The sequence below is a fragment of the Trachinotus anak genome, unplaced genomic scaffold (genome assembly GCF_046630095.1).
Source record: "Trachinotus anak isolate AG129_WGS33_773 ecotype Australia unplaced genomic scaffold, CSIRO_AGI_Tana_v1 ptg000021l, whole genome shotgun sequence".
NCBI lineage: Eukaryota > Metazoa > Chordata > Actinopteri > Carangiformes > Carangidae > Trachinotus > Trachinotus anak.
Genome location: NW_027273872.1, coordinates 2,494,081 through 2,518,171, shown reverse-complemented (window position 1 = coordinate 2,518,171; position 24,091 = coordinate 2,494,081). Strand labels below are relative to the sequence as shown.

Genomic DNA, 24,091 nt, shown 5'->3' with positions numbered 1-24,091 from the left:
CACGTTACTGTCGCTGATCTTGTTTTGAAAATCGATGAGCAGTGGTCAAGTACAACTAAAAGCTTTATTAGAGTAGGAAAGCCAGACTTATAGGGCATTGCAGAGTCCAACAGCACTGAATGTACAAAAACTAACACTCACTTGGTAACTGTACTGTTACATGAGCAAGAGAAATACTAAAAAAAACAAAAAACAAAAAAAAAAAAACTTTTACACATAAAAAACTGGGAAAGTCAAGGTACAATTCAAAGCTAAGCTTCATATTCCACAGATTTAGACATGGCTAATTTGTCTTGTTGTCAGATTTCTTCCAAAACACGTTTCGTGTGCACGGAGACAAACGTTTGCTTTAATGTGACTTCCAAGTCCAGTTCAGTATCTGCTGCGAGCCATTCCTCTATCGGCTCGATTGCCACCACGGCCACCACGTGGCCCTCCACGACTTGAGCTGCTGTACGAATCACGAGGAGGGTAGCCTCTCTCGACAGGGGGAGCTGGGCCCCTCTCCTGCCTGCCCATTCGCTCACCACGGCTAGGTGGATATGGGTCACTCCGACTGCTGGGGTAACTGTCACGACTGCCATAGCCATCCCGGGAACTGCTGCCATAGTCATCGTAACGACTGCTTCCACTGCTCCCACCATAGGATGGTGGGGGGCCCCGTGAAGGTGGGGCGCTGCGAGAGTTACCTGCAGGGTCAATGGGTCAGGTAATTGGCAAGGTTTAATTTATACATTTTCTTGCACTGTCAAGTGCTCATTTTTTTTGCCAATAGAATTCATTCTGTGACAAATAAATTGAATGGATGACATGTATAAATGTCCCATCATGTTATCGATCTTAAATTTAACATGGATATTTAGTTGATATGGGCAGTAATATATCCAAGCACAGGGAATAAATGGGCAGTGTTACCCATTTCAGCATGCCATTGATTTGAGAAGCCATTTTCCTTTCAGAGATCCAAGAGTTAGAACTGCAGGTTAAGGACGAGGTTTTCAGAGTTGTCTTGATGGTTTTGTGAAGGTTACTCCTTGAGGGAGTGCTTTGCTAGGCAACACATACTGAGTGGTGAACAGATGTTTCCAAGGATTTTTTGGGGCTCCTTATGGTTGCAAACTCTCTGGGGCACTTTAAGATTCTGCATTATGTCTGCATGATATTGCCGCAAACACTGATTTTTTTGATGATATCACAGTAATAGTGACTGTGATATGAGGACACAGCTCTTGAATATAATTTCGTTTTGAAGTTGAGATGCCAATAGTTACATATTTCTTGTAGCATGAAAATATGAAACTACGATTGCAGGTCAGGAACGCAGCAATGGGAAAGGAAAAAAAGTTTAATGAGGCTGCCTGCAGTGCCGCTTCCACTGGGGAGGGGAAAAACTGCAGCTTCTTGTGACTGGAGATTGCGGTAGTCAGTGCTATGCTTTGGTTGGTTATTTGTGCAGCTCTTCTTTGTGCCACAGTGACTATGTTTTCTTATTATACGCATGGAGTCATATCTTACCATAACCATCATACGAGTCTCGGTAGGAGCCACCGCTCGGACGGTCCATATAGCTTCTGGGTTCCCGGCCTCCCCCATAACCATCGCGATCGCTACATAATTGGAACAATTGTTATTAGGTGTCCAGGTACGATATGATCTCATTCTTCACCCTTTTGTATCAACTCAGACATATACCTGTATCCTCTTGACATCGAGCCATAGTCATCTCTGGAACTGGAATTGGAGTACTCCCTGTATGAGTAATCTCTGGGAGGAGGTCCATAGTCCCTTGAATCTCTGGAATTATAATCCCGACTGGAGTAGCTGTGAAACATACCACAATTAACTGCAGAGCTGTGACTACAGTGTTTAATATTTCATTTGGTAGCTGACAACAGAATTAAGATTGTTATCAAAATAATAATGTAACAAATTTCAGATGACTGGTGTTTTTAATGAGGTGTATGAAGCAGCAGGGATCTTTTTTATAATTACACTATAGTAATTTATACATTTTAATATGCAGAATATGCAGAAGAGACTTCAGAAACAAACATTTTAATTACTTATATTTTATCTCAACAAATGCAAAAACTTATTTTCAAAAATATTTTCACCTGACTGTATAATGTAAGCAAATACGAAATGCTCTACCTGTCTTTTGAGTTGTAATGGTCATCTCGTGGTGATGGATAATCATCCCGCCTGGACATCATGGAGTCTCTGCGAGGAGGGGGCGGACCATAGGGATCCCTGTCCCTTGACATGGGTGCTAGACAACACAAAGCAATGACAAACTGGCTGATGAATAACCACACAACCCTGAGATACAAGCAGCCCATCTACATACTTGCAGGAAAACTGTTGATTGATAATTGAAGTTTAGAGACGTCCATGCATGGAACCAGTGGGTATCCAGCCAGTAGTTACAATTACACAACTCCGGGTGCATTTAAATCAAGAAAAGTACCAACAGAATTTCCTCACACGTACGTCTGCTCATCGGACCAGACGGGGCAGACCTCTTGGGTGGGGGGCCTCCATTACGCACTGGGGGTCCTCTCTTCAACGGAGGGGGGCCTCTGGATGACATCCCTTTAAAGAAGGGTTCTGCACTCCCTGAATTATCATAATAGTCTTTTCACAGACAAGAAATACAAATGTTAACACAACAAGTTCAAAACAAGTAATACAAAAAACACATGTAATGACACTGTTTCTCAATTACACATACACTATGATTTTGCATAATTAAATGATCAAATTAATTAAAAATTCACCTCTGGATGGCGGGCCCCTCATACCACCAGGGCCTCCCCTAGAACCACGGGGGCCTCTAGGTGGACCACGACTGCGAGAGTGCATGGGTGGAGGTCCTCGCCTGCCACCACTTTCAAACTGAGGCTTTGTAGCTTGCTCCACTTTGATAGGTTTGCCATCAAGAGACTGTGGTAGAAGAATTACAATTCAGATCACAATTTGAAACAGGTCTCTTACAGACTGTGGCTGATAAAAGACAGTACCTACCTTTCCATTCATCTCGCGTGCTGCATCCTTAGCATCGGCCGGACTTTCAAAAGTAACAAAAGCAAATCCTCTTGATTTGTTTGTTTCACGGTCTTTCATCAAAAGAACTGAAATGTAGAAATTAGGCACTTTGTGAGTAATAAGCTGATTGCATTATTGCCTGACAATGGTACAACAATGATCTGTTTTACAACAATTTAAGTTGTACAGAGGCGTGCTCTTATTGCCATCCCCATTTTACTATATGTAAATAAAAGACTCATCTTTATCCGTTTTGACTAACGTGCTCCCTTCACGGTTCAAAGGTTTGCTTCTTTCCTTCTTCCTGACTATATTTCATTGTGGGGTAATCAATCATTTGCAATATGAGTAGCTAAGAATAGGATTCATGTTAAGTGGTATGAAAATGGGGACTGGAGTAAATAGATAAATTAGCTGATTATGCACCAGAATCTGGTGTAGAAAAAACTGATATGGAAAAAACAATAACTGCTGCGTCTGTTCTGAGATGTATCATTCACATTTACAGGCTGTATTTGTGCACATTTAAGTAAAATACCAGTAAATTCACAGTTTTATAAAGACTAACTCTGAAAATGGCCTCCGCGAAGCAGACATTGGGTACTTTACAGTTGCAACCAGGTGAAGACAAACACATTTGGTATACATGCGAATCATGAATCAACAAAAACTGAGCAACTTGAGAAATCTTGAAACAGTATTGCATAACTACAATAAGAACTGAGAATAAAATGGCCAAACGGTGGCTCCATTCACACCTTCCACAATCCTGCCATATTTGCTGAAGTACTGCTCCAGGGCCTTCTCGGTGGTCTCTGTGTTCAGTCCCCCGATGAACAGCTTCCCTGGTCGGTCTGCCTCTGCCATGCTGCAAAATCCACCACCTGCAACAAATAGACGGGGTCGTATACAGTAATTTTTACAACACTGGAAACAGGTAAGCAACGTTGAATCTGTGCTCGGTATCCACACATTCCTGTGGCTATTACCTTGCTGCTGGCGAAAGTCTTGGGCTGTTGAATGCGCAAAATGGCGAAAAACGTGCCAGCGGTTGTAGTTAGTTACTTAGCTAACGCTAGCTAGCAAGTATTACAAGCTACTAACAGTGAAGCTTTACTAATGTCAGCCCGCTACTTTTAAAACATGGATAACAATAATACAGCGCAGCTTAAGCTGTGTGTGAAAGCAAGCAGCTAACGGCTACCTAACTGTGCTACGCCGGAGCTTTGGGTAAATTACGGCTAACAACGGCTTCTCTCCCGCCCCTCTCTTCCTTCTTCTTCTCTTCTGCTTCCGGTCGCGCAGAGACGCTCCACGGCGTAACACTGCCGCCTACAGTCCACCACCGCGAATCAACATTATTTTATTCTGTACATTTTCTTACTTTGGCATGAAAACATTCAAAACGCTCCTTTACTTAAAGATCCCATCCAGGCATTTTATCAGACATGTAAATTAATGTTTTTATTTATTCATTCTAATGTTCGATGTGTTTTTCCGGTATAATTTCAATTAAATGGTACATTAGCTGAAGTTATGCGTACTCATACTTCATGGAAAACTCCAGAATCTGTGAATATTTTCTCCTTTAAAAGTTTAAAAGAGAAAATATTTTTCATCAGAAGTCGTTTCTCAGGGTAGGGCAGGCACAGGATCAGTGTAACCAGCAGGGCGATACTTTGGTTATCAGTCAGGTAACATTTTCTATAAGTAAACAGGTGGATGACATAGTTGGATTATAAGTAGTGAAGCATCAACATGCAGCGTTTTAATGGAGCTAGTCAAGGTGGAGCTAATCTTAAGAAGCTCACTTGGGCAGTTAATCTTTAATAGTAGTTAAAAGTTAAACTTTCAACCTTTAACCATTGTTAAAGTTTAAACAGTGGTTTTCTTGATGGTAAGCATTTTGTTGTCAGCAAAATGTAGTGGAGTCAAAAATACAATATAAGTAATTAACTGTATTGAGGTGGAATATATACTGAAGCAGTGACTACTACTTAAGTGAAGTAGCCTGCATGTACCTCAAAACAGAGCTTTCTCAATTTATAATGTCAGGATCCATTTTGATCACAAATCTTTAGAAGGGGATTTTTATCCATATTATTATGTTTATGTTAAAAGTAGTTATCTGCCAATACATTGTTGTAGGATTTGTTTGAACCCCTAAATATCGAGATCAGGCCACAATAAATCCAGAGGACACTCATTAGTTCCTTCACCTGCTTGTTGTGATGTGGTGCAGTGCTGCCCTCCGCAGGGCAGATACCAACGTGATATCAGTAATATCATGGCTTTTATCGTATTCATTAAAAGACATCGCCCCCTAACGCTGCAATCACCAGCTCAGCCTACACCATTTGTCTTTCACCATGTGCTTTGGGGGAACAGAGGTTGTCATCAGACGATCCACAAACAGGTTAGGCAGGTGCTCAAGCAGCTTTTCAGGAACACACCGGTACTACCACTGTTTGTACCTCTGTCTCTGTCTGTCTCCCACTCTTCAATGAAGACACACAGCAATCTGGACATTCATGAGAAATCTCCATAATTTTGTGATGAAAAATTTGAAATAAAAAGTTAATTCAATTAAATAAGTAAATTCAACCCATGCAACAAATAGACATTAAAACTAGCCCTTCTTCAAATAATTAATAATGCAGTTATCTTCTATCTCATGAATATTATTATACATATCTATATATAGTATATAGTCTGTCATATGCTATTACATCATAAATTGTTTTTCTAACGCTTGTGCAGCGTAAAACAAAAATAATTGTTCTTCTGAAGAAAACAAATGTGTCTAAGGAAGTATCGATAAGCAACGTCAGTGTTACTTCCATGATGTCAAGTGTGTCAGAATAGATATGACATCCGATTTTTTTCCCTTTCAAAGTAAAACTGCTGTCGATGTACATGTTGCTCGGTTCGGAAATGTAATCATGTATAATTGTATTTATGTCATGTTTTACTCTAAATACCCTGGAAAAAAATGTGTGTGTTCACATCAACAGCTATACGTTTATAAATCCAGCGTACAACACTGAACACTTAGTATTCGCATTTATTCCGAAGGTGAAACTTTTGACTTCCGGTCTCAATCTCGTGGCCGAGATATAGTCGGACGTCACCGACGCTGGCAGGACAGCTCAGTCGGTGTCTTCGGAGCAGACAGACCTAGCCGACCGTGAAAAGCTAACAAACATTGCCTTCCGCTAGAGGAAAGAATACTCTCCTTTGACATAAGTATATCAGATCTTGGAAGAACCGTGTCCGCGGTAAAATGAAGAGGCGGATACACTTCGGTTTTGTGCTGGTTTATTCGCTGGTCTCATGTTTCTTTTCGTGCTCGGCGTTTTATCTTCCGGGTTTAGCCCCAGTGAGTTTTTGTAAAGACGGTAAAGCTGGTGAAGATTGTCAGGTATGGTGGATCATAAAACTCGCTATTCTTATCCAACGTAGTGGATTTTGTGCTGAAGTCGGAAGTGGCATGTTTATATGAATTTGTTATCTCCCTCAATCTTGCTAGCAAACCAGTGCGCTCCGTAGGCCCCGGCTATTACCTGGAGCCGGGACACTGGGATAATATTCGGATGCACCACTATCTTAATTGATTTGTTTTAGCGCTGGCTGACATTGTGTAGGGAATATATATACAATTATCTGCTCTCTGGTGTGTATGGTTTTTTTTTTTACTGTTACCACATTACTACAGATTCATATAATGTCAGCTTTTGGCCTGCTAACTTTTAAGCACTCGCAACACCTTTGGCTGGTTCTACCCATCAACCGGGCTTGTGAGACAAATGTACTGATAAACAAACTGCTTTTTCCCTTCCCAGTCAATGATTCAGCTGTTTGTCAATCGCTTGGACTCAGTGGAGTCAGTCCTGCCTTATGAGTATGACGTGTAAGTATTATTTAATTTTTGCTTGATGGAATTTGTGTAGCCTGGATATATATGTTCAAGCTAATTACAATCCTCTTATTTTGCATATCAATCTGCGAATTTATTAAAGGTTCGACTTTTGCAAAGATGACAAGGAAATGAGGCCTTCTGAGAACCTTGGACAGGTGCTGTTTGGTGAACGAATTGAGTCTTCACCATACAAGGTGTGTGTTCCCTGTAAACCTAAGCCTGCATAGCATTTATAGTGTCCTGTTGTTCATATTAGCTCTCTTGATTCAACATGACTCTCATCTGTCCTTTATAGTTCAGCTTCGACCAAGACGTTAAATGCAAACCAGTGTGCACAAAGAACTACAAGAAAGGCTCCCAGGAAGATGCAACCAAACTGGATTTTCTCAAGATGGGAATGCAGCTGAACTACCAACACCACTGGTTAGTAAAAGATGCATTACACTTTACTGCAATTCTTAACGTGTGAGTGACAGTATTTGTAGTATGGATGTTTTGTCTGAAAGATGGATAACAGCAAAGGGAAATTGTCAGCATACAGACGTTGACTGAGATAGAACATGAGATCCAAGAAGCTTGCTGAGGTTAACAAATTATTTCTTCAGGATCATCGACAACATGCCAGTGACTTGGTGCTATGATGTGGAAGAGGGTCAGAAGTACTGCAACCCAGGCTTCCCCATTGGCTGCTTCGTTACGCCAGACGGCAGACCTAAAGATGCTTGTGTCATCAATGTGAGTTGTGATCCCCTGAACGTGTTAAGTTTTACCTAAGTGGTCCTCATTCTGACATACTCTGTTACCAGGATCTTCAGATTTGTCAGAGGTGTTTCAGAAAGATAGTTTAGCAATTTCACATGATTTCTCTGTCTAGTTTTAGTAATAATACATAAATATCATAGCATCGACGTTTGAGTAAGATTTCTTTTTTTTTTTCAGTCTGAGTTCAACAAGAAGAACACATTTTACGTCTTCAACCATGTGGACATCAAGATCAACTACCACAGCGGAGAATCTGAAGGATGGACAGGGGCTCGGCTGGTCACTGCCACCCTGGAGCCAAGGAGGTAAATGTTGGTTCATAGTGGATACAGTAGATATGATTTCACCTTTGCATCTTTTGAACAGTGTCTACCTAAATATGCTGCAACTTAATGACTGAATAATTTGACCTAATTTTTCGATTTTGTGTGTTTTATGTACAACAGCATCAAACATGCAGATGAGAAAAATATGAATTGTGATGTAGGCAGCCCAGTGGAGGTCCCTGGGGAGTTTGATGGTGATGTCTCGATAGTTTATTCCTACTCCGTCTCATTTAAGGTAGGCCTCTAACATATATGTATTACTGTATTATATGACTAACGAGATGTAACTAATACATAACAATTTCAGTGGAACAATGAGATTGAGAAAAATATCGTTGTGTGTGCAGTGCTTTTACCAATACGTTTACTTCCTTTATCAGAAAGACAATACAATCAAGTGGGCTAGTAGGTGGGACTACATCCTGGTCTCCATGCCTCACACCAACATCCAGTGGTTTAGGTATGGGGACATTTTGCACTCTCCCTAAAACTGTGTTTCTCGATGGCTGTTAGCTGATGCTGTGGTATGTCTTATGTGTTTTTCCAGCATTATGAACTCCTTGGTCATTGTCCTCTTCCTGTCTGGCATGGTTGCCATGATCATGCTGAGAACCCTGCACAAAGACATTGCCAGATACAACCAGGTGGACCAGGTAAGGTTTAGCTAGATGACCATACATTATTAATATGTTATTGGGATTTAAAGGGTCATTTAATATCTGCTTTTCATTTTTTCTCCCCACAGAGGATTAGGAAATTATTAGAATTTAGCTGGACCTCACAAATATTGAAGGCTGAGGATTTCATTTGGCATTAACTGAGTGTTTACTGGTCTTTTTTTTTAAAATCACATTTATATGGCTATTACTGTGATTCTGCAGTTTGACATATCACCTAACACACTAGGTGCACAGTACCCAGAATTACATATATTGTGTTACATTTCACAGGCAGACTTGATAAAGCTTCCATCGACCAAGGAAAAATTCACTCTACCCTATGTAAGCTTATTGAAAACCATTTGAGCAAAAGTGTTTGTGGTTATTAAATCTGGTGTTTGGGTGTGGCACATTAGCATAAAATGCAAAATGTGGTGTGGATGACTTTAAACATGCAAATTTCAAGAAAGGGGCTTATACCTAAGAAATGAATATGGAGTTTTTCACACCAAAATTTAGAGTCTTCACCTTATTTTGCTTTGCTAGCAGGTGTGAGATTGTGAGGTAACCTGGTGGCTGGTTAACCTTTTAACTTTTATCATTTGCAAATGTTCAGTAATTCCTTGATTGTGACGGTTGCTGCATCTCTGTCTGCCTCCCTTCTCAGGAGGATGCGCAGGAGGAGTCGGGGTGGAAGCAGGTGCATGGGGATGTTTTCCGTCCCCCCAGGAAAGGCATGTTGTTGTCTGTGTTCCTTGGACAAGGCACCCAAATCTTCATCATGATCTTCATCACACTCTGTAAGGACTATTTTACATCAGGTTGTAATATGTATGCAGGTGTTTGCTACACTCACCGAATTAGAGATGAATCCTTATGAACTATAATAAGTTTCAGTTTTCCTTTGTGTTCATCAAATAGATGAGAAACTATGTCCCATTTTCTTTGCACACTCAACAGCAGACCAACAAACAATTACAGCAATTTGTAAATTGTTGTAGTCAGTCATTACACCAAAGGGCTGCCTTGTTATTGATAACCAAAATGCTGTTATAGTTTTCTTTACTGAAACTAAAACAGGTTGCATGTGAAAACGTAATTTGAATAGACACGGAAATGAACAAGATAATATAAGTTAATGATTGGCTCCATTCCTGAAACAAACCTCATTTAAGTTCCTTACCAGAGTTGAAGGCATACACATTTTCAAAACCATTTATATTAGGTTTTACAGTGTGAAGTTAGCAGATGGCCACTGGACTAAAGGAGTAGCAATAAAATCTGTCTCGGCATTGATATTTCAGTGCTTAATTTACAGCAGTGCTGGTATGTGTGAATGAGTCTACTGATGATTGTTTGTCCACTGCAGTCCTGGCCTGCCTGGGTTTCCTGTCACCAGCCAACAGAGGGGCCCTCATGACGTGTGCTGTGGTGCTCTGGGTTCTGCTGGGAACACCTGCCGGCTATGTGTCTGCACGCCTTTACAAAAGTAAGAGTCCAGTGAAAACCAGACAGCAAAGTTAATTTCAGTCTGAACAGCTGACAGACAGAATTACAATCAGTGTGTTGTTTTTTTTAAAATTTTTTTTATGATAATCTCGTCCATCTCTGTTGCTATTTGCAGCTTTTGGAGGTGAAAAGTGGAAGACAAACGTGTTGCTGACAGCACTCTTGTGCCCAGGGTAAGCTCACTGGCTACATTTGATCAGCTTTTGTCCTTTTGTCTCATTTTTGTACTTTATTTCTGCCTGTGAGGGACATGTTACACTTGTGCCTTCTCATGTGCCGTGCACGCTGCTACTATCCCTCTCACTTGTATCACCTTTCTCTGTGTGTCACCGTCTGTCATCCATCTCTTCCCTAGTATTGTGTTTGCAGACTTCTTCCTGATGAACCTGATCCTTTGGGTGGAGGGTTCCTCAGCAGCGATCCCCTTCGGCACTCTGGTGGCCATTTTGGCGCTGTGGTTTGGAATCTCTGTGCCCCTTACCTTCGTTGGTGCCTACTTTGGATTCAAGAAACCTGTGAGTTAGGCCTCCTAGTTTTTGAATTTATCTAGCTTGAAATTGTCGATTGTAGATGAAAGGTAGTAATTTCATCTATTTTTCTGCACCTGTGCAGGCAATTGAGCAACCAGTGCGAACAAACCAGATCCCCCGTCAAATTCCTGAGCAGTCATTCTTTACAAAACCTATTCCTGGTATAGTAATGGGAGGAATCCTGCCTTTTGGCTGCATATTCATCCAGCTATTCTTCATCCTCAACAGCATTTGGTAAGACTTCAAGAATGCCGTTTTTCCTGATTGTCAGGCGCTCCTGTTTTGTTTGACAGGCGCTCTTTACAGCAGGGTGTTGGTCTTTGCTACATGCTGCCCCCCGGGTTGATAGGTATATCTTTGTGTTTTAGGTCTCACCAGATGTACTACATGTTTGGGTTCCTGTTCCTGGTTTTCATTATTCTACTCATCACCTGCTCTGAGGCCACGATTCTGCTCTGCTACTTCCATCTGTGTGCTGAGGTACCTGAATATTCAGAGAGATTTAGTCTCTTTCATCAAACCTTAGTTAAAAACAAACAATCAATGTAAAAAATAAATTTACCGTTAATAGCACATATTATATTGTATTGTATGATACAAACATATTTCTGTAAACAAAGAGTTAAGGGTAATGTGACAAAATCATCCATCACAAAACCCAAAGCAGAAAAGATCATTTCAAAAGCATCTTTCTCTTGATCATGTCCTTCACACAGCCACATTTGGGCTTTGAACAGCCAAATACTGTGTCAACATCACTGAGGCTCATTTACATGTGTTTTCTCTCTTGGTCCAGACTTAACTTGATCTGTTCTCATATGCTGGATCCTAATATGTCATCTTCTGTCATGTGTCCAGGACTACCACTGGTGGTGGCGTTCCTTCCTGACCAGCGGCTTCACAGCGGTCTATCTCTTCATCTACGCTGTGCATTACTTCTTCTCAAAACTACAAATAATTGGAGCGGCCAGCACCTTCCTCTACTTTGGATACACTATGATTATGGTCCTTATCTTCTTCCTCTTTACAGGTGAGGCTTTAACACCTTTAAACCGTCTGTCTCACCATGCTGCCTCTCCCTTTTACACAGACATCGTTTTGGCTCTGTGACTTCCCCCGCTGCCAGCATAAAGTTCCCACCATGAACAGGCTGGATGTCATATTGAGATTTGTTGCTTTAATTTGGGAGATCAGAAATCACAAATGATCATCTGTATACATAATATCTGTTCGTTCAAGAAATGGTTTCACTGCAATGTTTCTTTTTATGACGAGCGAAGAAGCTCAGTGAAGCCGTTTCCTGTATGTCAGAGGCAGAAAGGGGCGTGTCAAAGGTGAATGGTGTTGTTTGCTTAGCACCAGCTAATGTCACTTCAACTGTTGTTAAGGTTCAGGATCTCCATCCTGTTCTATGACATAAATTACCAGGGAAAAGTCACTGCGATATTGTGCAACAATTGTTTGCTTGACATTTAATCAAGCCTTTGTCTTATTTCTGTACTGGCAGTACAAAGGCACTGTGTCAAATGAAGCTAAAGAGCAGTCATTAGCAACGGTCCCATTTGAACTGTCATTTTTTTTTTAGGCTGTTTGATGAAAATCAGAGAGACTTTGTGAAATGATACTAAAATGTTGAAAGTCCCTCTTGGTCAGATCTAGTTTTGCAGACTTATTTGGGTCAGTTCTACTGTCTATGGTTTGATTTGACAAGCAAGAGCCTAGTTTCATTTATTTATTTATTTTGTTCTTTTTTGTTCTGTAGATCAAAAGATACAGGCACCACAGTCACTCATTGCCATGGATGATAATAAATCTATATGCAGTCAAGATTCCTGACCACTGCTGTTTAGATGACTTGACTGTGCTTGCACCTAAAATCCAGTTGTGTGACTCAGGTTGTGCAGATGTGTACCACACACGTTGTCACACAGCTGGGATGAACAGAACATTGTTGCCAGTTTCGCCTTCATGTTCAAAGACACAAAGACTGACACTTGTTGACATGGTAACGGCTCTCTCTGACCCTGTCCAGCTCTCCTGCACACCCACTCAGATGAGACAAGGGCGGGTGTGTGGAAAGAGGATAATATACAGGGCTAGATAACTGGCAAATACACGCCTAGTCTTTACGTCGCCCAGATATGAGGCTCACCATGATGTCAGATGATGACATACTTTCTGGGGTTATTCTGTCATGAGGCCAGATAAAAAAGTTAGCCTGTAGCCCTGCTCGTCACTGCTGCACTGTTTGACACTATCTTAAGACAGAGCTGTAAGTAGCAAGGGGACGAGATGTCAAAAGATTATCACCAAGAAATAATCCAAGGGTTCAAGGAGAAGATTATCAGTTTCCCTCCTTGCTTCCAGTTTTGATCTAAATAAGCCTAATCTCTCTCATTCCCCATTTTTAAGTTTTTATTTTGTTGTCTGTCTTTTTTTTTTTTTTTTTTTACCTCATCCCAACTTTGATCACAACTTAATTCGGGATTGGGCTGCGTTGCCCCCATTGAGCAGTCAGATAGGACTTTTATACCCAGATGAAATGATCCAGGATTTTGACCAATCCGGTTTCTCAACACTGGTGGAGCTCAGACAAATGCGCTCTCTCCCTGAAAAAATGAAGCACTGGTGCTGGGGTTTTTTTTTTTTTTGTGGTGTTGCGAAGATTGTATTCTCAACTCTGTCAAAAGTTCTTTTTCAAGCTTTAGTGGATGGAGTATGTTTTTTCAGCAAGACAGCAAGCTGCCTGTACAATTTGACACTTAGGCACAAAAATAACCTATGCTCCTGAAGTACAGTCATTTCAGTACCATGTGGCCTTTCATTAATTTTGTGCTTTACTCATATTTGTCCCAAACAGATTCTCAAAGGCAGCTGATTCCACATATCGTTTCTTGATTTCTGTGTTATTGAAAAATAAAAAGATAAAAATAACATTGATTAAATCATTTCTCTAACATGTCTTCTTTTCTCAGGTACAATTGGCTTCTTCGCCTGCTTCTGGTTTGTAAATAAGATCTACAGTGTGGTCAAGGTGGACTAGAGGACTAAGGGAAAGACTGACTCCTTGCTGTCGCAGCACTGGCCTCCTCAGTGCTCAGTGTGATTGTGGTCTGAATGGACCTGAAACAAAACCATCATTTACAATAGAAAGACCTGAAGAGCAGAGCCCGTCCTCTTTTGTGCTTTAAACCTATGTTGCTATTGTTTCTTTTTTAAAATATATATAATTTTGTGTTCACTGTTGACCAGTAATATGTTGAGTGGCGCCTTGAAAATCAGTGGGGGTTCCAATGATCTAATGAGCAGTTTGTTTTGGTGGGTTTAGAAGAAAAGCTGAAATGTTTTTAAGTTTCTAAAGGTAAAATGTTCTGTATTTTCTTTTCTTTTATATAATGTCTGTTTTTTTCATTCATTACTTATAATGTAATAATGAAAACCTTTGTGTACATATACTGTACAGAGCGAGTGAGTGAGAGATTGCTTACTTAAAGATTGTCACCTTTATGAAACTTTCCATTCTTTTTTCTTTTTTGTTGAGGTAAAGATGGGGCTGTAAATCCTTTAAATATCAGCTTGTATTGTAGTTCAGAAATGATATAAAACACTGACGTTGCTATGATACATGTCCATTTTCTTGTATTTGATTACTACACGTAAGTTTGAATAACAAGGTCACACTTGGTGAAGAAGCACATCTGTGTCATAGAGGAATATGCTACAGCTACAGTATGTTGCACATTAAGAACCATCTCTCAGTGACATGCCTTCTGTGTTCAGCAGCAGGAGAGACCCTCACCTAGCTGATCGTAACGCAGTCCATGAATTTACTGATTAAGTACATATGCACCATTGAGATGCACCCTTATAGATTTTAATAAGCAGTTTGCGAAACTGTAACTACATAAAACACTGCTGCCTCTTGCTTTGAGCAGTGTGGAGTCATCACCCAAGGTGATAACATTTTTACAAATAAATGCAGTTAACCCAAAATGAAGGCCATGTTCTTTTCTTTGAGCCACTAAAATGCACACATGAATATTTTATACATGTTTCTCACTTTTTATGTCTGGACATAAAGCCATAGATGCAGAGTCCAGCTGCCACCTGGAGTTTAGTGTAGTGGCTGAAACCAGAAAACAGCAAATGATCATACTGAGAGAAGACGACGTTACAGCAAGAATTCACAGTTAATGATTGAATACCGACACTGTGTTGTGTAGTGTGCTATTCTTGGCCACATCTTCTTGTCCCTCTTCAGTCGCGATTTTCTACATATTGTATTTCATAGTTTTTGTGTTTGTATGCGGATAAGCCCTAATTATATACAGTAAGGACAGGAGCAAGCATTGACACATTTAACACATTTCCATCAAAATGTCCATGAATGTCTTAAAACTTAACTTTTTGATTGTGCAGACTTTTAAAAATGTTTAACTTTACTACAGACACACAAAAACATCTAATTAAGAACTTTTGTCTTTTGTTTAAATTTCATTTCTTTTCTGGCTGGTGATGATGGTTTTTTTAAGCTGAGAATTCAAAAACTAAAATGGTCCTAACATCATTTGATTTAGATGTAATTTGTGCATTTGTTTAGTTTCACTTTGATTTTTGTGATTTCCTTATTCTAAAGCCCCATGGATGTCTGCAGGTTAGACAGAAAGTTGTTTTGTTTGGTGTCGAATGCAAAGACTCTACAGACTCCATGTAAGCACATTTTTCAAGATCCTGTTCATATCTAAAGCCCGGGATTGGTTGATGGTGACAATGAAGAACCCTGACACACTCACGTGCACACCTATGATCAACTTCGTCTCAGGTGTTTGCTTGCTATGAAACTGAATATTGCACTTTTACAAATATTACATATAATTCACTTTTATTAAACAACAGACAACTTTAGATGTTGAATAATGCAACCAAAAATAATACAAAAGCACAATAGAAATCACAAAAATATGTAGTTTTAAAGCACTTGAAAACATACATTTCTCTTTGATGATTAACTGTGTGACACACTGTACTGCATCCATTTGTCCTTACAGAGAAACGCTGGCAAACTTATTATACAAGTTTGATTGTCAGTGAAAATACTGCACTATGGATTTCTCCAGTGACCTGTAGAGTAAACCAAGGCTCTAATCCACACTACTCCAGTCAGGTCTGATAAACTGAATTGTTTCCCAGTCACAGTCTATAATAATAATAATAATAATAATAATAATAATAATAATAATATTGTTCTGACAAATACATTTTTCTTTTCCCTAAAGTTTGTAAAACTTTTCAAATATACACATAATGTTGTGATGCATCTATGACATCCTTTGGCAACACATCATCTACCCAATCAACTCGAATTATCTTTCTATGAAATGAGTCATGGCAGCCATGTAACACCTAGATAAGTACTCATCCTCTCCGTGGCTTTAAAACAGGTTTTCCATTAAAATACTGTATCAGGAGGTATCTTTACAAATCTACATGTGTACACTGGAACATGTGAAATCTGTTTTATATCAATATGTTATATATAATGCATAATGCAGTCTATGTTAAATAACTGATGCAAGGAGTCCACTGGAGTTATTTTCTGAGCACAATCTGCTCACTGTTCTTTTTCAACATAAATATTGCACTTCCTCAAAGGAAGGCCGACATTAGAGAGTCAGCAAATACTGAGTACAATGGCACTGTGAATTAAGATGCTAAATTTCACCTCAGTTGAACTAGCGTTAAAGTAAAACAAAGAGGCTAAGACAAACTTGTCTGTGTGGCCACCCCATCAGGGGAAGGGAGTCACCAACCCTTGTGTGTTTTATAACTAAGAGGCACAATTAATCACTACTGACTCAAAAGGCGCTTTGAGACCAAGAAGAGTTACTGCGACAAGGACATTAACACACTGATGTTCACTTGCTCAACAAGATTAAAGAACAGGAATGGGCACTACATATTCTACCACAAGCAAACCCTGAGTTCATTAGTTGCAGGCGAAGCTTGCTTGCACTAACACAAGGACAGTACATCCTCTGCCCTCAGGCAGGATCACAGAATGCAACACACAAAAAGTTTAAAGGAGATAGAGTGGTTGTGCAGATTCGGCAGATCAGTATCTTATCAGAGGCATCTATGACCCGTGATTAAAGCAAAGTGTTCAGAACACCAACCACTTTGATCCAACATAGCAATTTCTATCTCTACACAGCAAGTCTAGACAAAAAAAAACCCCAGAGGCATTTATAACAGACTTGCAGACCAAGATGTAAAATACGAATTAAAATGTATTTTCTGGTCGTTAGCTTGTACAATAATTGCATACATTTAAAATAGTAATGACGGTTTGTAGAGACAAAACATATGTAACTGCACAATGTCTGATTTATGTGGCCCATGTGGTAACTCATAAACCTGTATTTACAAATAAAACCCTCTGTTTCTCAAGATTCGACCTAATGAAAATAGATACTCATATCTAAGATTTTTTTCTATTAGAAATTCATGAATGCCACAATCTGACCTTGAGTTAATAAGGCTGATGGAAAGAAGATATTAGAAGATTGTTATGTTGATGATTAAGTGCCACTACAGTGCAACTTCAGAATGAATGACCCTGTTGTAAAGAAGGCATATTAGCATATGTGTGAACGCTGTATGACAATCTCCTCAAGTAAGAGCGAACAGGTCTATGTGATGAATCCTCAAGGCAGTTTATGTGCCTTGTTTGCTGTGGACTGTGAGCTCCCTCTCCGAGCTGATGCTGGTAGAGGTGGTCTCTTTACGGCTGTCCTTTGACTTCCTCTCAAAAGTGGGAGTGGAGGATGTTGTGCATTCTTCCCAAGTCCGCAGAGGGAGGACTCGGGCAGCCAGGCTGGGCAGGTGATGGTGGGCACCTGAGCGTCCCTCTGTAGTAGTGAAGCAGCTCTCCACAGCAGAGCTCTGGCTCGGACGGCCCTGTTTGCAGAACAGTCCACATAGCAAAGCAAGGAATTCCTTCCTCACACTACGGTGCATGTAACCATAAATGTAGGGGTGTAGGCAGCACTGTAAAAAAAAGAGCACAAGGGCAAGGGAGGACAACCAGGGAGGTATGGCTGCTCTGGTGCTCATAGATATAGTATTCAGTATGCTGTAAGGCCCCATGCTGAGGATATATGAGGCCATGATCACAAAAACTACACGAGCTGCCTTGCAGTGGTAGTGGAAGCGTCTGTGCCTCACTCGAACAGGGTATCCTCTGGATGAGTAGGGGCCATCCGGTGAACTCGCCGGCTGGGCCTGGGACTGCCGCTGCGGACTGCTAGGTGCCTGGAAGTCCTGCGGGCAGGGCTGGGAGTAGGATTGTGTCTGTATGGGATGCACGAGAGCGTTCTGCCTCCGAGCTGCTCTGAACACCATCCAGTAACATCCGAGCATGATGAGCACAGGCAGCCAGAAGGAAAAGGTGGACACCACAGCAGAGTAGGACAGGCTCGAGGACCACACCACGGAGCACACATTGTGATGGCGGTCAAAGTCAATGGCCCCCCAGCCGTACAGAGGGGGTGTACTCTGCAGGAAGCTGAGCACCCAGGTGCAGATGATCAGGTTGGTGCCCAGGTGAGGGGTCATGCGGGTGGGATAGGACAGAGGGTGGATGATGGCGAGGTAGCGATCCACAGATACTACTATAATGGTGTTGACGCCAGCGAATGCAAAAAGGTGCATGAGCACCACCAGGGCCTGGCACAGTCGGGCGTCCAGGGGCCACACACCTGGCACGGTGGCTGCAATGGCAAAGGGCATGACTAATATGGTCTGGAGGAGATCTGCCAAGAGGAGGTTGAGGACGAAGCGGTTGGCCACGTGAAGCAGCTGAGGCTTCCTCTGAAACACCAGCAGAACCACCACATTCCCAAACAGGGACACACACACAATGAGAGATATGAGCACCACCTTCACCACGCAGTTGGCGGTGGAGGACCAGGCTGGGTCCTGACCGGAGTCGGTGAAACCCGGCTCCCAGGAAACATGAGTGTAATTTGTGTCCATACCGTTCACCTGAGAGCTTTGCATTGTTCGTCCAACGACAGGGACAGCGAGGGCACGTCAGGTTAGTCCCATCATGACCAGCAGGGCCACAGGAGAGAAAACCAGCTCAGGGTTTCTGATTGCCCTTCAGGGTGTTACAACAATAACCTTGTTGTAGCTGGTGCTCCTTCTTCAGTGGATCTCAGGTGCAGAATTCAAACATGCATCTCACATTATCTTCAGCTGCATCCTTCGCCTAACATGTCATTTCATCCATAACATGAAGGCACAGCACAGAAGACCCATCCAGGAGTATCCTGAAATGCTGGAGATCAACACCGATTCACTGTTCATCGTGATCGGTGATGAATCCCTGAGCGTCTCACCCACCGAACGGGCCTTGTTCTTCCTGCAGCCCACATCTGCACAGTGAAAAAAAGCGACAACAGATGCCACCGTACAAGCCGTCGGCGCTGGCTGTGGATGTCCAGACAGCGGCAGACACCGCGGAATACTAATCTGAAAACGACGTCTAATACCTCGAAATGATCGGTGATGTGATCATCTGCTTGAGGATGCTCCCGTTTCAGCCTCGGCTGCAGAGCCCCAGTCGATGGCTGAGCTTTCACGGCTCAGATAACACATACGCTGCGTGTCTTCACCCAGCGGGGGTCTCTCATCCAGACGAGCGTCTCTCTCCTCCGCTGCTCTTTTCGGATTTCATGGCAGATGATCAAGCATTTATTATTTTATCAGCTGTGATTCCTCCTCAACAGACTTAGGCTACTTACGGTCGGGTCCTGTCTCCGAGCTGTCAGCAAATACAAAAATTAAAAAACCCAAGGACACCTGCACTGAAATCTCCCCTCTCTGCAGCTTGTCACCGACCCCCCCCCTCCTCCGTTTTCCCCTTTTGTTGTGAATGTGCAAGAGCGTTTCACCATCCTGTCTCACACTTTTCATTCATGGTGGAATCATAAGGTACAAACACTGAGCCCATTTTTCATTTTTATTGGAAATTAGATGAGAAAAAAACAGCAGGCTACAAACCATTCATTTGAACATATAAATTATTATTTTTTCTTCCTTTCAGCAACCTGTTCCTATAGTCCTATTTATATGGATTTAGAAATGTACAATTTAGAATGTCTTTGATTCAATCTCTTTTGATTACATGATCTTCCATTTAGCCGCAGCCTATAGGATCTCAGTCAGCCTCACACATCTCCTTAGTAACAACAAGTGCCCGTTTCTGTCATCTTCACATAATAGGGTGGCTGTGGGCAGAGAGCAGAATAGGCCTAAAATCAACCTCCACTGCTCGGCGTCTCTGCAGAGCAGCAATCAGGAGGTTTAGAATTGTACCACATGATCTTCAGCAGACAGAGCTGGCCTGGTCGTCACCGGGTTGTAGATAATTGCAGATTTGCTCTTGACTTTGGAAACAGCATTTTACAAAACAGTCTCACCTGAAGGTCCATGTAGCTGCTGCTCTGGTGCCTCCAGTCAAATCACTCCATCTTCGTCTGCAGATTATTATTTTCATGCCGATTCCATCTTTCTGTCTGCTCCACTTCAGAGCAGGCGTCCCACCCGTTCCTCCCAGGATTCATACAGACAGAGGACACAGGGCAGAATTACCTTGTTCAGTTTTGTACTGGTTTAGTGTTACAGTAAAGATTCCAAAGTTGTGCACATATTTTATATAAAACTAATACCCAATATTTGCTGGTGTACTTGGCCACAGTTCTGGTCTGTCTTTATCAGACTTGCTAAATCAGTACATAGAGCTCATATTGCTCATATAAAACAACTTTTAAGAAGCAACGGTTCAAGCAATTAGTTATCTTCATTTACAGATGGAAAAAGGAAATGAACTGCATGTGTTTCATTATTACAACTCTTTCAGGCTTCATTCGTCAGCCCCTGACAGGATGAAACTGAAAACAGAGACTGAATAGATAAACAGAACCCCATTGTACCCAGCTGAAATTTATTTACATGGAACTTCTAACGGTTCCACTAACACAAAAGAGCTTTCACATCTAGTGTTTATGAATATGGGGATAGCTCTGTTTGGATCAAATAAACAACCACAGAGTGGAAGGTACCTCTATGAATGTTTGTATGATTTACTGTACATATTTATACAAGCCCCCATTTTTAATCCTGGAAACACAAAAGTATGTTTCAACAATTCAGCCTTTCTAGAAAAAAAAAGACTTCATTGAGATGCACATAAAACAAAAGCAGTACATTGCGCAATCCAATTAGACTGTAGCTACATGGCCTACTAATCAACACTTGTAATTAGCCATTTTATTTCAAGTCTTTGCTCTATGCGAGCTATCAGAAAGCCCTTTGATGTGACTCTCCAGCACCCTGTGTTTTAGATTTAGATTGCAAATGAAATGCTGGTGACCACAAAGGGGTGGGGAGATGTTTCCCCGTTCTTCTGCTGAATGGGGTTAGTGGTTCAAAGGGAGACCCACAGGCCTGCTACCTGATGCAATTATAAGAGTGGTCACACAGTATGAATGTTCACATGGCTTCAGGTGCCCTTCCCTCTGTCTCTAGCTGTGTGATTCTGTTAGTCCCTCGTTCACTGTCACTTAGTGACACCTATGGGCCGACAAAAACAAACACACAATGGGCAGGAAGAGCTAGTTCTGCAAGCTCTCAAATAAGCTATTCTCTCTTTCTCTTCCTGTCTATCTGGTTTTCTCTGTTTTCAGTTGAGTTTATCTTTCAGTCAATAGAGGATCTATTGGTTTGGCTGTATATGTTCAATTGTGCCAAATTACAGAGGTATAAATCACTATTTAAGAATCCTGTATTATCACTGTTATGAATGGGATGAGGAGTAAAGGGCAGACAATACATTACAGATGTAATCAAGTCCCTTATTTATTTAAACAAGAATCTTGCAGCTCTGACAGAGTTTTCTTTTTCTAACTTGAAAAAATCCAAATCTAAAGTAAATTTTGAATTTGTTGAAATGTATCTCTCAGTGTCTGCTCCCTTGATGACCAGAACACACAGCACCTCTCCCTCTTCTGAGCTTAACATGACATGTTGAAATCAGAAAGTGATCACAGGTTATATTTTTAGGATCTGTTTCAGGCGTCTGACTAGCAAGAATCTGATCGTATTTCAGTTCCACAGACAGACTGACACAATTTTAGATAAGCTTGAAGTTTGTTTGTTTGTTTTTTAGTTTTAGAATTTGTTTATTTTTGGCAGCTAGAAAACATAAAGGCTACAAAACAAACTGATTGAATCGCGGCCCTAACATGTTCCCTTGTAATGGTGTCACAGCTGATGGAAAACTACTGCCTACAGCCGCTTCCTGAAACTTGCCAGGTCCTGAACACAATATCTGGATCTCTAACACATCAGCTGCTCTTCTTTCTCCACTAGGTTCAATATCTTGCCTTTGACTTCATTTCTGCTGTTGTTGATGGGTATCGGCATTAACATTTTAAAAAACTGAATTTAGATATTAAAGTGAAATGAAGTGATGCATCAGCTCTAGCACATTTGGTGGTTAGATTTCGAAGCAATTGTCAGCCCATGTACATTAGTTTTACTCACAGTTAAAGATTTTGTAATTAAAAATTGGTTTAATAAACAAACCAACCATGATTAAATGTTTTTTTCCCCAAACGTACCATATGTCTCAGGACACTTTGGTGAATTGGTTTTCAGTATTAAAATTGAGAAGCACATAAGATGCATAAGGAAAGCACAAACTCTAATATCTATCTCTTGATCCTTCATTGTCTATCTACAGGGTCAGAAACATTTAATAAACATTTCTATTATTTAAGTTGTAGAAATAGCAATTTGCAATCAAATGTAACAAAAACAAAATAGAGTTGTGGATCAAGGTGAAGGCGAACTTCACTGTCACAGGTTTGCATCATAAAGAGGCAGTTGAATATCATGATTTTCAGTAACAAGTATAAATTACAGTAGAAATGTTAGAAACCACAGTATAGAAATCACACTAAATGCCTTGGTGCAGCAGTCTGTATGAGTGAAGTACAAAGCTGCCTTTTCAATTAAAGTGAGCACAGTGCAACAGTCTGTAGGTTGGCTGTAATACATACTGCAGCCGCCCATAACTAATGGAGGTAAGAAGCGAAAAGGCCAGAAGACATTTTTCATCATATTCATGACACAGTTGACATGCAACAGGCTCACAGCTCGGGGAAGAAGCTGTTCTGAAGTCTGTTCATGTTCTGCAGAACCAATTTAAAAAGTTAGAATATGTTGCACACAATGGTTTTACAGTTCAGCGTTAGCTTACACACAGTAACTTCAGTCATTATAGGCTAACAGTACACGGATACTCCTCATGCATTTCATTTTTGCCACATGTGGACAGGTACGCAATGAGCTACAAGGATGAACTAGACAGTTACTGCGGTGTTTACCTCGCATTCCGGAGCGCACACGGCGCAGCCAGGGCCCGGTGGAGTCAGACAACCGGTGTGCGTCGGTTCACAGGTGACATCCACACCTGGCTCCTCTCCAGCTCCACCCTCTCGTCGATTTCTTTTGGCTCCAAAAAAAAAAAAAAAAAAACAAGATGGCGACGTCAAAACTCTGCAATACGTCAGTTCCGGGCAGTTGATAAACCTGAGTGACGTCGGTGTGATGTCACCTGTCCAGTGCGGAAGGAGATGAGCAGACATCACGGTTTAAAAAAGGAAAACTACAAATGTGGACGTAGCCGGACTGAACAGCCCCAAATGACACATGAAGTTACCCAGTGCCTGCAAACGTATCAGCTAGCATAGCATCTGCCAAGCTAAAGAGCCGGGCATTTTCTCAGCTGGAGGTGGTGGAGACCCAAACAGAGAGAACAAGTGAGTAAATGTTGAACTTACAAACATCAAGTGACCACAAACAGCTCTGCAAATGATATGATGTCGCTAGCTAGCTAGCTGGCTATGGGTAATTGTTTACTAGCATGTTAGCCATTTGAATTACAGTACTGGCTGATTTCTGGACACTCGGTAGCAGCCGAACAAAACAAGCCGATAGATACACAGCCTGACATACAACTGACAACTGCTCTTTTTTATTCATTAACACTGTCAGTTTGCTGTTGGACTGAACATCCAGTAGGTTTTTACAAGCTTGTTTGTAGCAACCCGAAGCACATGTTAGCTACCTGCCTGTTAGTGCTATTCACTGCATGGTTAACACAGGAGACCAACCTTCAACTTATATCCATCAAATGGCCAGAAACAGGACTTCAAATTGATGCTAATGTCACTTTGTGTCTTGAAAGTTCATCGTTAGCATGGTTTTAATTAC

The 24,091-nt window shown here is 41.2% G+C and overlaps 3 protein-coding genes and 1 long non-coding RNA gene across 6 annotated transcripts; 1 reads left to right on the top strand and 3 right to left on the bottom strand.

Annotated features, from left to right (window-relative positions):
- Window positions 1–45: 45 nt before the first annotated feature.
- On the bottom strand, window positions 46–4,340 carry rbmx (RNA binding motif protein X-linked). Of its 2 annotated transcripts, none has more exons than XM_071506642.1 (9): window positions 4,035–4,340; window positions 3,804–3,929; window positions 3,025–3,131; window positions 2,778–2,943; window positions 2,485–2,634; window positions 2,152–2,269; window positions 1,693–1,821; window positions 1,516–1,607; window positions 46–689 (listed from the first exon to the last, which is right to left on the bottom strand). In XM_071506642.1, exons 2-9 carry the CDS (start codon window positions 3,910–3,912, stop codon window positions 373–375), a joined length of 1,188 nt encoding a protein of 395 aa, XP_071362743.1. In that variant the 5' UTR covers window positions 3,913–3,929; window positions 4,035–4,340; the 3' UTR covers window positions 46–372. The 2 variants fall into 2 exon arrangements, with proteins under 2 accessions (XP_071362743.1, XP_071362744.1); XM_071506643.1 differs by having other exon boundaries at window positions 2,491–2,634; window positions 4,035–4,338.
- Window positions 4,341–6,155: 1,815 nt separating this feature from the next.
- On the top strand, window positions 6,156–14,372 carry tm9sf5 (transmembrane 9 superfamily protein member 5). 2 transcript variants are annotated; one of them, XM_071506825.1, is made up of 18 exons: window positions 6,162–6,466; window positions 6,888–6,955; window positions 7,065–7,158; window positions 7,260–7,387; window positions 7,570–7,699; window positions 7,904–8,031; window positions 8,173–8,287; window positions 8,433–8,512; window positions 8,600–8,705; window positions 9,003–9,053; window positions 9,379–9,511; window positions 10,081–10,200; window positions 10,336–10,393; window positions 10,576–10,735; window positions 10,833–10,984; window positions 11,119–11,230; window positions 11,609–11,780; window positions 13,726–14,372. In XM_071506825.1, the coding sequence occupies exons 1-18, from the start codon at window positions 6,329–6,331 to the stop codon at window positions 13,791–13,793; spliced, it is 2,013 nt and encodes a 670-aa protein (XP_071362926.1). In that variant the 5' UTR covers window positions 6,162–6,328; the 3' UTR covers window positions 13,794–14,372. The 2 variants fall into 2 exon arrangements, with proteins under 2 accessions (XP_071362927.1, XP_071362926.1); XM_071506826.1 differs by lacking the exon at window positions 9,003–9,053 and having other exon boundaries at window positions 6,156–6,466.
- Window positions 14,373–14,865: 493 nt separating this feature from the next.
- gpr101 (G protein-coupled receptor 101) lies at window positions 14,866–19,622 on the bottom strand. The gene has a single exon (XM_071506828.1). It carries the CDS (start codon window positions 18,806–18,808, stop codon window positions 17,465–17,467), a length of 1,344 nt encoding a protein of 447 aa, XP_071362929.1. The 5' UTR covers window positions 18,809–19,622; the 3' UTR covers window positions 14,866–17,464.
- A 64-nt stretch (window positions 19,623–19,686) lies between these two features.
- Window positions 19,687–23,326, bottom strand: LOC139637886 (uncharacterized). Its single transcript, XR_011694710.1, has 3 exons — window positions 23,203–23,326; window positions 20,233–23,007; window positions 19,687–20,040 (listed from the first exon to the last, which is right to left on the bottom strand). It is a non-coding gene; the product is annotated as an uncharacterized lncRNA (long non-coding RNA).
- Window positions 23,327–24,091: the final 765 nt, after the last annotated feature.